We start from the raw sequence: 12057 nt of genomic DNA, 5'->3' as shown, positions 1-12057 counted from the left end.
TCGGGACAGTGCTGGTGGGAATGTGGTCACAGGGGCACGTTCTTACACATCTGGTGGGAATGTGCGAAAGCAAAAACTTATTGGGCTAAGGTGGTGGAGTTGGTCAATAAAGTGACCCAGCAAGTATACCCATTTAGGGTGGAGCACTGCCTTCTCCATTTCAGACCTACATCAATCCCCAGTTGGCAACACAGACTGGCGATACAATACTTTGTAGCGGCAAAAATAGCCTTGGCCCGAGCTTGCAGGCAAGTGGAAACGCCGGCTATACATGTGATAACCCAGAAGGTGGACTTCCTTTATCAGATGTCAAAGTTATCGGCCCTGCAGAGAGGCTCCCTGTTGGCTTTCACCAAAATACGGTCACTATATGAACAGTCTCAGGATCAGGATACTTCACCACCGGACTAAGTGGGGGAAGGGAGGGGGGGGGAAAAGTTGGGGAAACTGAGTACTACGTATGAAGTTATATATGTAAGCGTGAGTTGGGTTGTACTTGGATTTGTCACTATTGAAAATTTCAAATAAATAAGAAAAAATAACTTTCAAACAAAATAAAATAAATATATATACACATACACACACACACATCAAAGGCCTTTGGGAGAGAGTGTGGTCCCCACTTAATGACCCAGAACTGTCTCAAAATCCCTTAGGTCCTCTGCGCTTTTATTAAGAATTAATTGTCATAAATTAACTGGCTACATCACAAATCATGGAACACAAACTTTGAAAAATCATTGGCTAGATCATATTCTGCTTACATCTGCAAGTTTAGGGGCTTCAGGATACTTACCAAAATTGCTAGTGGTTCCAGTAAAAATCTAACATTTATAGGAATGCGGAACTATCATACAGTATTCCAAACATCATCTGTATGCTCTGACATCTGCATACATCGCATTCACTTCCCTGTTCTCTTCCAAACATGTTTATGTCTATTAACAGTTTCATGCATCTGGTAAAGACAGCATTTAGTCATTTTCCATCTTATTTACTATACTAACATTTAACCTCTAATATTCCTCTCTACGAATGGGGGGGGCCCATTACTTTCAAAAGATAACCTTAATATCATCAACAGCACATTATTATTTAGTATAAGAAATACAGAGTAGTATCAAAAATAAATAAGTAAAGAAACAGATACAACGGAATGTATGCTTGACCATTTTAATAGTTTATACCTGTGTCACGACTGTGGTTGTGGCTCCACTTATCTGTCTCACCTTTTCTTCTGGTGGTCAGCTTCAGAGGTGACTCCAGTCTGTTTTTCTCTTTGCATTGTTTCCTCTGCTACCACTTCCTGTGTGTTCCAAGCCTCACTTTGGTATTCAGTGTGTTTCAAGTCTCTTTCCTGTAGTCACATCATCAGTGAAGGCCCTCATAAGGAAGGTGAGGACATTCATTCAGGGACTTTTAAAAGTCAAATGTCTCCAGGTTTTTCAGTGTGCTTGTAACATACATAGTAACATAGTAGGTGACAGCAGAAAAAGACCTGTACGGTCCATCCAGTCTGCCCAACAAGATAATCTCATATGTGCTACTTTATATGTATACCTCACCTTGATTTGTATCTACCATTTTCAGGGCACAGACCGTAGAAGTCTGCCCATTACTTGCCCCACCTCCCAAACACCAGTGCTGCCACCCAATCTCCGCTAAGCTTCTGAGGATCCATTCCTTCTGAACAGGATTCCTTTATGTTTATCCCACGCTTTTTTGAATTCCATTACCGTTTTCATCTCCACCACCTCCCACGGGAGGGCATTCCAAGTATCCACCACTCTCTCCTTGAAAAAATACTTCCTGACATTTTTCTTGAGTCTGCCCTCCTTCAACCTCATTTCATGTCCTCTAGTTCTACTGCCTTCCCATCTCCGGAACAGGTTCGTTTGCGAATTAATACCTTTCAAATATTTGAACGTCTGTATCATATCACCCCTGTTTCTCCTTTCCTCCAGGGTATACATGTTCAGGTCAGCAAGTCTGTCCTCATATGTTTTGTAACACAAATCCCATACCATTTTTGTAGCTTTTCTTTGCACCGCTTCAATTTTTTTTACATCCTTAGAAAGATATGGCCTCCAAAACTGAACACAATACCCAAGGTGGGGCCTCACCAACGATTTGTACAGGGGCATCAACACCTCCTTTCTTCTGCTGGTCACACCTCTGTCTATACAACCTAGCAACCTTCTGGCTAGGACCACCGACTTGTCACACTGTTTCGTCGCCTTCAGATCCTCAGATACTATCACCCCAAGATCCCTCTCCCTGTCTGTACATATCAGACTCTCACCGCCTAACACATACATCTCCCATGGATTTCTACTCCTTAAGTGCATTTATTTGCATTGCATTTTAATTGCCAAACATTAGACCATTCTTCTAGCTTCTGCAGATCTTTTTTCATGTTTTCCACTAGTGCTTTGTGTAGCACTTCTGCCCTGTGTCCTAGTCGGTGTGCTTGTGTAGCACTTCTGTCTTGTTTCCTAGATAGTGTGCTTGTGTAGCACTTCTGCTTTAGTTTTTCAGTTTGCCTGTGTGCTAGGCTTAGCACTTCTGTCTTGGTTATTGCCCATTTGTTCTGTTTGTTTGTGTGGCTGTGTGCCCAGCCTTGAACTCTGCCTAGTCTGCCTCACCTAGCGCTCTGCCAAGTCTCTTTTGCTTTCTGCTGTTGTGTTTGGGTTCCAGTTTGATCTTGCGGCCCGTATGAGAGGTCTCTATGTGCATGGGTTCCAGGTCGGCCTTGCGACCTGCTAGAGTGTTTTCTCTTCTGGCTTTACTTGGTTCTGTCCCTGTGTTCCCTGCCTAGTCCAGTCCTAGTTTGTTTCTTAGTACTGTCTGTGTGCTCTGTGCACTTCTGGTCTGTCTCTGTGCTTATTGCACTTCTAGTCTGCTCCAGTCCTACTTGTTCAGTCCAGTCCTGGTTGGAGGGTCTGCCTGCGGCTACCGTTCATCGACAGCAGCCCAAGAGCTCATGTCCCTGAATCCATGACAGTTTGCTAAGAGCCTGAGATCGTGACAACCTGGAACTATCATCCATTGATAGGATTTTTTTTTTTTTAAGAGGAATGATTTCAGTAATTTACAAGATTTTAGATAGTTGGGTTGATTTGATTTCTAACTGTATTAGGAAGGAAAATCCACCATTTAGTAAAGGATACAAAAGTTGGAATTGAGACGTCAAAGTCAGGACATCTCAAGTTTCACTAGTATTTTAAAACACAATCTGCTTATGCAGAGACTGTTCTAAAATACGGAAGAAATGGACATTTATACACCAAGTACAGACAGCATAAACATCCATTTTAGGAAAGAAAAAGGTCAAACATTCTCTATGGGTTGAAAACCAGCACAAACATGTCTGTACCAGACATACATGTTTATGTTGTACAACAGCAACATGTATGTGCTGGTACACACATGCTTATCTTTGCCATTTAAAAAAAAATAAACGTGTATTTTCCTAGTACTGTCACAGAGACCAGTTTCCCTAATTCCTACAGTAGAGTGCTGTTCAATACAGCTGTTTATCAATTCTTTTAGGACACATACATTTAGTCCCCTTATGAAATGAGAAATATATATTTATACCTTGTATAATGTTCTGCCCAAAACACACCCACACCGAACCGCCTTGCCATTTGCACACACTTGGGTTTGAGAAGTACATATCCTGGCTTTGTAAAATGGAACTTAAATATTTATCTTGCATAAAAGTCTAAGTGCTAGTTTGTGCGCATATCAAACACAAATAGGGCTTGTAGAATGGGGGCCAAGGTATTTTAAAAATGTGTATTTTTAAAAAGTCTCTGCATTTGTGTTTCAACCTGAACTTCCATTTTCAAACCTACTAGATGCCCTGTTAAAAAATATTTTCATTTTAGCCATGCAATTTTAAAAAACCCTATTTCTCGATGTAAAACTTGGTTTTATATACAGGAAACACTTTCGAAAATTAACTCTGCAGTGGGTATTTTTTACAACAGGGTGCCTATTTTAAAAAAAGTTTAACACACATGCCTATTTTATACCTATTTTCTAAAGGCTATGAATGAAGAAAAAAAAAAGTCACCACTCCAGGATTGAAATTAAATTAAAAATAAACAAAAACATTGGTGTGATATTTTTTTAAATAATTTTTCTCTTTAATGGATCTTACATATAACATTAAAAATAGGAATCTCAGACGGAAGAGGTCACTGGCCACACACAGGCTACTCCATTCAATTGCTGATTCCATTTTTTGTGTGCATAAAATCTTTAAGGGGGGTCTTTTACTAAACCACAGTAATGTTTTTAACTCGCAGTAGAAACCAGCTGGTGGTAAATGCTGAGATGCCTATTATATTCCTATGGGCATCTTGACATTTACCGCCAGCTGATTTCTACCGAGAGCTAAAAACGCTACCGCAGCTTAGTAAAAGACTCCCTAAATGTCTCTCATCAAATATTTTTTAGGAAATGTTTTATGCATATAAAATCATAATGTGACTGGTTGTAACTGGTCGTCTTCCACTGTCAAGGCCCAATCCTCTAAAACTCCAGCCCTGGCTTGAAAACTCGTGCAGTCTTTAGAGTTCTGTTAACTGAGCCTGCACACACTCCAACTTAGAAACAATCGGGCTGAGCCTCCTTACAAGAAACTCCTCCAATGCCGAGGTCATCTCCGCATGACCTCTGCTACCGATTGTACCAGTGGGCGTCGCCCTTTTGTCTTCCTCCCGCTCTGCTGCGAGTCACTCTTTTGCAAGAAATTTCCCCATCATATTACAGTCCTGGACCAAGGTTAATGATCAAGGATGTTCTGCCACTGCTACTGCTTTCCACTCGTTGAGCAAGGGGATCAACATTATCCCAAAAATTGAGGTTTATAAGAAGGGAAGAAGGAGGAGCGTTCTTCAGCAGCCTCCCGCAGTCATGGCATTACGTGATCTCATGTACTCTAATTTTATAAAGCTTTTTTTCCCGCATATAAAGCCTGCTTTACACCTAGAAAATGGCATATTTAAAATTGTGCAACTGACTATACACATACAAGTATTGGCCTGCAAAATGCACCTACTTTAATATTATCTGAATGCAGGCATTCTTGGGGGCATAGCATGAGCAGGGCAGAGGCAGAGCTGCAATATATATGAATATTTTACAAAAACTTTCACCTTCTTTAAAGTGGATATAAATTCTTGCGCTATTGGGAATCTGGAAGCCTACTACTACTACTACTACTATTTAGCATTTCTATAGCACTACAAGGCGTACGCAGTGCTGCACAAACATAGAAGAAAGACAGTCCCTGCTCAAAGAGCTTACAATCTAATAGACAAAAAATAAATAAAGTAAGCAAATCAAATCAATTAATGTGAACGGGAAGGAAGAGAGGAGGGTAGGTGGAGGCGAGTGGCATAGGTACCTATGTTACCTATATAAAATAGTAGCTCAAGATGAGTTGCGTTCAGGTGCAATATATATTCCTCTGTCCTTGGAGGGCTTACAATCTAAGACTGCACCTAAGGCAATGCAGCATCAAGTCAAGGAACAGCAGTGGGATCTAAACCAGGCTTCCCTGATTCTCAGCTCGCTGCTCTAACCATTAGGCAACTTCTCTACTCCAAACAGAGGCTGTTTTGCACTTCTCACACATGTGTTCTATTATTAAAAAATAAAATTATCCCTTATGTAAGTTGACAAGAATTTTATACAGTACGTGTATACTAAGGGCTTAATCTGTACACAAAAAGGAAGTGGAACTGTGAAGTTGAGGGAGGAGCGGGTAGACAGGTGAGCCAGGGGCAGGAGTAACAAAAGAAAAGGGACTGGACTAGGGAGTACAGCAGTTGCTTTCTACTCTGATCTAGACTCACCCCTTCCTCTCCTCTTCCATTCAGTCTGCCTGATAGGGAGGAGCCAGAGCAAAACACCCTGAAGTCTGAAAAGAAGTGGTGGAAATGCACTCCAGGCCGTTCCTCCAAAAAATTAAAACCTGTATATTCCTCACAACCCAAACGCTGAGCTTAGGAATACATACACATGCACTGATTTTGTTGTACATTAACTTCTATGTGCATATACACCCATGCAATTTTAAAATTGACTTTGCAGAACATTCAAAAATTGACATCTGCAATTCATAAAGGTGTTGAGTTTGCCCATGCTGGCCACTTCGCACACTCCACAAGCTTGGCCTCTAGGCACACGCCACATGCTATGTAAACATCTATGCTATTTACCTCCAAGGGTCCTCTCCTTGAACATAGCTGAGCTGAAGAGTTGATAGAAGAGCTGATCTTCCACAGAGTGCCTCAAGAAGTTCCATAAATTCAAACCTAGACCTCTGGAAACAAGCAGTGAGTTTTCCTCCAGGTGCAGCCAACTTCACTCCACTATCCCCCATCCTAATCGCCATGTGTTGCATGAGAATGGTGTTGATGTTCTTTATCCATTAATAGGTACCTGTGGTCAGTTTCTCCTCGATTCCATGACTGAATGCTCAAAGCCCAATGCAGACTGGAAGAATGAGATCTGTCTTGATCTTTGGACTTATTTTTGGGCTTCAGCACTGAAGGAGTTGATGCTTCCTTTGGCAAACCCTTCCCTCCAGTGGATGTTGTAGCCCGATGGTCCTTACCCTTTCTATGCTGCCTTTGGTGCTGGTTCACCTTTACCAGATTTTTTTTTTCAATTTCTTTTAGAAGAAACAGTTGTATCATATTACATATCCTAGCAGCTCTCGGCAACATTCTAGAGTAGATTCTTGTAGAAAACATGTTATGATCCTCATCATGCAGCAGGTCCAAGGATGTTCCAGAAAGCTCAGGAAATTGTGTCCATGTCACTGCCATCATAAACCCTCACCCCACCCCAATGGTGTACAGCTTATCTTCAGAAAATACTCACACTGCCAGTACTCTGCTCCACTATACCCTCCACCTCTTGATCGTCAGTTTCTTCCCTGGCTTATCTATGCTGTTTGCCATACCACCATTTCTTGAAACACCGCTACCAGAACCACAACTTCTTAAGTGAAATTCATTTCAAAATATATATCAGCGCTTTCTTCCCCTGGAATTATGAGATGAGCAACCATGAGACTGTCCTAGCAAGGCAGCATACAAAGCTAGACAACCTTTAAATCTGCTACAAGTGCCCCTGATCTTTTACAGCTCTCTACCTCGTTAATGCTTGGATCTTCACTGCATGTCGCTCGTCCTGTTCTGTCACTTGTTTTTTCAGGTTGTCTGTTTCTTGCCTGAGTGCCGCAGAGTGTTCCATCTCTCCATCAAGCAGGTTTCGGAGTGACCTGGAAGAAAGCACCATCTGTTAAAGGTTTTGAGTGCAACAGATATAGATCTAACAGATTACATTCTGAGTGACAAAAATAAGAAGGCATACATTCAGACACTTCTACTGTCACTAAGTACATAAGCATTGCCACTGGGACACACTGAAGGACTAAGCAATGGATTTTCCCCAAGGCCACCTTAAATAACTGTTTATGGATGTTTCTTCCACAAACTTGTCCGAACCTTTTTTTAAACCCTGCAACGCTAGCGGATTTTACCATATTCTCTTGCAACGAGTTCCAGGGCTTAATTCTACATTGAGTGAAGAAATATTTTCTCTGATTTATTTTAAATGTAGTATTTAGTCCTTGTATTTTTGTAAAGAGTAAACAACAACAATTCACATCCACATGTTCCACTTCATTCATTATTTTATAGATCTCTAATATATATTCCTCAGTCGACTTTTCTCCAAGCTAAAGAGGCATAGCTTCTTTAGCCTTTCCTTACCTTTATCATTTTGGACGCAGCTCTCTGTACCTTTTCTAAATCAGCTATATCTTTTTTTGAGATGTGGTGACCAGAAATATACATAATATTCGAAGTGCGGTCATACCATGAAGTGATATAGAGGCAGTATATTCTCCATTTTATTCTCCATTCATTTTCTAATAATTCCTAACATTATATTTCCTCTTAGCCATATAAGGGCAAATCCCAAATACGGCAGCTTAACCCCTAGTGGAAGTACCACAAGAACAGCGCTTGGGCTCACTGGGCATCAAAAGAGGCAGGACTGACTGGCGGTCACTCCTGCAGCAAACCCCAATACACTCTTCCAGGGTTTGCCAGGTAGGCCTAGAGGGTGGGGGGAGTTGGGAGGATCCTGACTTTCAGCACATAATAATTGTCACGGTTGTGCCCGTGTTTCGTGCTCTGCTTCCTCTCGCCACCTGGTGGCCAGACCTGGTGGCTGCAATGGACTGTCTGGTTATTGTCACCCGTTCCAGATTTCAGCCGAGTCCGGTCCGGATCTTCCAGGCTGCCAGACTTGCTTGCTTGGATTGAACCTACACAGCACCCGTAGTTGCCGCTCCTCGGCAGTGGCCCAAGGGCTCACAAACCTAGTTCCAGCTTTGAAAACGTGACAATAATTATCCCCTTAATCAATAAAAACAAGCACAAACACAAATGATTTTATAGTCCACTAATACCATAGATGGTTCTATGCAGATCAAATAGTGACAGAGAGACTGCTTATCACTGGTTATCATTTGGAGCTAACAAAAAATTATATAAGTAACAATGACAATATTAAATTACATTAATAAGTCAATTTGATAGGAAAGGTCCTGGGTCAGACCAATGGTCCATCTAGCCCAGTATCCTGCTTCCAACAGTGGTCAATCCAGGTCACAAATACCTGGCAAAAACTCAATTAGTAGCAACATTCCATGCTACCAACCCCAGGGCAAACACTGGCTTCCCCCATGTCCATTTTAATAACAGACTATGGACTTTTCCTCCAGGAACATATCCAAACCTTTTTTAAATCCAGATATGCTAACCACGGTTACCATATCCTCCAGCAGCGAGTTCCAGAGCTTAACTATTCTTCGAGTGAAAACATATTTCCTCCTATTTGTTCTAAAAGTATTTCCATGTAATTTCATTTAGTGTCCCCTGGTCTTTGTATTTTTCGAAAGAGTGCAAAATGGATTCACTTCTGCCCATTCCACACCACTCAGGATTTTATAGACCTTAAACGTATCCCCTCAGCCGTCTCTTTTCCAAGCTGAAGAGCCACAATCTTGTTAGTCTTTCCTCATATGGGAGGGAGTTCTATCCCTTTTATCGTTTTGGTCGCTCTTCTTTGAACCTTTTCTAATTCCATCTTTTTTGAGATACGGCAATCAGAATTGAACGTAATACTCAAGTTGAGATCACACCACGAAGCAATACAGAGGAATAATAATATTCTTGGTCTTATTTTGAATCCCTTTCCTAATAATTCCTAGCATCCTGTTGGCTTTTTTGGCTGCTGCTAAACACTGGGCAGAAGATTTCAGCGTATTTTCTACAATGACACTTCGATTTATTTCTTGAGTGCTGACTCCTAGCATCAGGTATTATGACTCCAGATATTTCTGTAATAAAAAACACATATAATTGCTTGTCTTTCTAACATTGCGAGGAACAGCACACACACATGAACCTTATTCTACCACAACATTACTGTATTTGTTCATACCGGAATTGGCAAACGCCTTTACGGTACTATGTAAGCTACATTGAGCCTGCAAATAGGTGGGAAAATGTGGGATACAAATGTAACAAATAAAATAAATAAAGTAGCTACCTGATAAGAGACTGTAGAGATATACCCCTGGATTCTATACATAGCGCTGAGTTTTCCTTGACGTAAATGGATGTGCCTAGAGTTAGGCACTGGCATGGCCGCTAGGCGTATTCTATAAATCTGCTTATGTGTATTCTATAAACCACACCTAAATCTAGGCACAGTTTACAGATTATGTCTAAGCGGAAATTGTTTTGGTACCAGTTTTTCAGACACTATAAATAGAATTGGTCCATAACCTACCTTAGAATGATATTGCTTAGGTTCTGGACAACAGAGGGACATAATGTCATGAAGTATTCTAAATTTAACTGTAGAAGGAACACAAATCATACCTAAGCCCTTTCAAAAAAGTTTTAAAAAACCATAATTCAGACTTCAAATATATATGTACTTCAATTGGAAGCCAATGAAGAGATTTTAACATAGTTCTTCTACCTGAAAAAAAAATCAAACATGCAGCCGAATTTTGAAATTATCTGTAATTTTCTAAGATATTTCTGACAACCTACAAAAATGATATTACAGTAATCAAGTTTTGATAGAAGGCTTTGTACTACTATACTGAAAAATGATTTAATTAAGGCATTTATTTGTAACTCGGGTGTCATGGTGTTCTTAAAGATAACACCCAGAATTTTCAGACATCTCTCAAATTTAAAACTAATATCTCCTAGCCTTAACAAGTTGTCATTCTAAATATCATCTGGATGCACAAGGAGAACTAGAGATTATTAAGTTTGTTTGTAGTTTTACAATCCAGATGGTATACTATAAACACAAAAACTTTCTTTTGTTTCGGTTTCTTGCACATACGCCTCCTGTTTGAGATTGTACGATTCTACTGTATTTATTTATTTATTTAGTTGTTGCATTTGTATCCCACATTTTCCCACCTATCTGCAGGCTCAATGCGGCTTACATAGCACCATGATAGAGATCGCCAATTCCGGTATGACAGATACAGAATGGTAGTGTGTTAAAGTTCACGAGTGAGAAGACATTAGGTAATCAAGGAAGAAGAATTAAGTTTTGTCCAGGTCTAATATTAGTTTCATTGTGCATCAGGGTTCAGGCGTTTAAGTTGGATCATTAGGATATGCCTTCTTGAACAGGTTGGTTTTTAATGATTTCCGGAAGTTTGTTAGGTCGTGCAATGTTTTCAAGACATTTGGTAGTGCTATATATATATAATTGCTTGTAATTCTTGAATGACTATCTCAGTTATCTATTGAAACTTTGGAAACCACTTTCAACTTGTCAGTATAAGCGGACTAGAAATCTGAATAAAGTAAAGTAATTATAAAACTTGAAAATATTTTTCATTTAATTTACGTACATGCTTTCTTGCTGAACACACACAGTATGAAAATAGTTTTTTGCGGCAAAGTAAATGGTTATTTGATCTTGTTAATTACCTTAAAACTTCCAAAACAAAAACATTATTTATAAAGTCATTTACTAGTAGCATGCAATAACACTGTTAACATCAGTTATTTACTGCAAGGCCCATGATGAATACTCCACTATACTACAGCATGCAAAACTAAGGTGTATACAGCTTAAAATAGTGGAGTACATTAAAAAGAAAAAGAGAAGCTTGGCAAGAATAAGGCACACCGAGACCAAGTGTGTAACAGACCAAGTGTGCAAAAGACAAGTCTTTTTGTCAAATAGCAGCTTGTGGCTAACAGGGTAAGTATCTGTGTGAAGGCAACAGTGGGATAGAGAGAGCGAGAGAGAGAGAATTAGTCTGTGAGAAGGACATGCACACCAGGATTTTCTTTTTCCCATTTTGTTTCTGTTCAGGAGATTTTATGGGCTTTTCATTTTATTTATTTTTTCATGAGGTTTGTTCTGTTTTTCGTTTGTTTTTTTTTTCTAGTATGGGCTATTTGCAAATTGCATTTACTACAAGCAAACCAAAAATGAAAATTAAATATTAATGTACATTTTACTTTTTGTTTCAACACAAATGCACAGCTCTTGTCTGTGAGAGAGAGAGCATGGCAGTATGGGCAAATGAACATCTCTAACACATAGAAACAGAAATATGAAGGCAGATAAAGACTGTGTGGCCTATCCAGTCTGCTCATTCAAACCATCTGCTTTCCTGTCTTTCTGCTCACTTTTTCAGGTGGTTGTCGTCCATTTTTCCTTTTTCCTCTCTTCTTCCACTCTCTCACATCTGCTCTTTTATAATTCGCTTCAAACCAACAAGGGATTCAGTGAAATAATTATGCAGATTTATTATTAAACTTTCCCTTTTAGTTCTTTCCTCCCTTTGTCCTCTGAAATTTCACCCTCTAGTTCTCTACCTCTTTTACTTTTCACTTACCTATCAATTGTCCACCTCCTTCTCTCAATCCTAGCTCTCCTGGTTCCTGTCTCACTCCTTCCCCAGCCTCC

General features: G+C 40.0%; 1 protein-coding gene across 1 annotated transcript in view; it reads right to left on the bottom strand.

Annotated features, from left to right (window-relative positions):
• The window catches only part of SNX29 (sorting nexin 29), a 463865-nt gene that overhangs the window by 320213 nt on the left and 131595 nt on the right, over positions 1 to 12057 (bottom strand). Inside the window, 1 exon segment of the mRNA XM_030211952.1 lies at positions 7178 to 7306. Coding sequence (XP_030067812.1) covers positions 7178 to 7306 — 129 coding nt within the window.

The sequence above is a fragment of the Microcaecilia unicolor genome, chromosome 8 (assembly GCF_901765095.1).
Source record: "Microcaecilia unicolor chromosome 8, aMicUni1.1, whole genome shotgun sequence".
Taxonomy (NCBI): Eukaryota; Metazoa; Chordata; class Amphibia; order Gymnophiona; family Siphonopidae; genus Microcaecilia; species Microcaecilia unicolor.
Note: the sequence above shows the minus strand (reverse complement) of the source record. Positions and strands in the feature narration are given on the sequence as shown.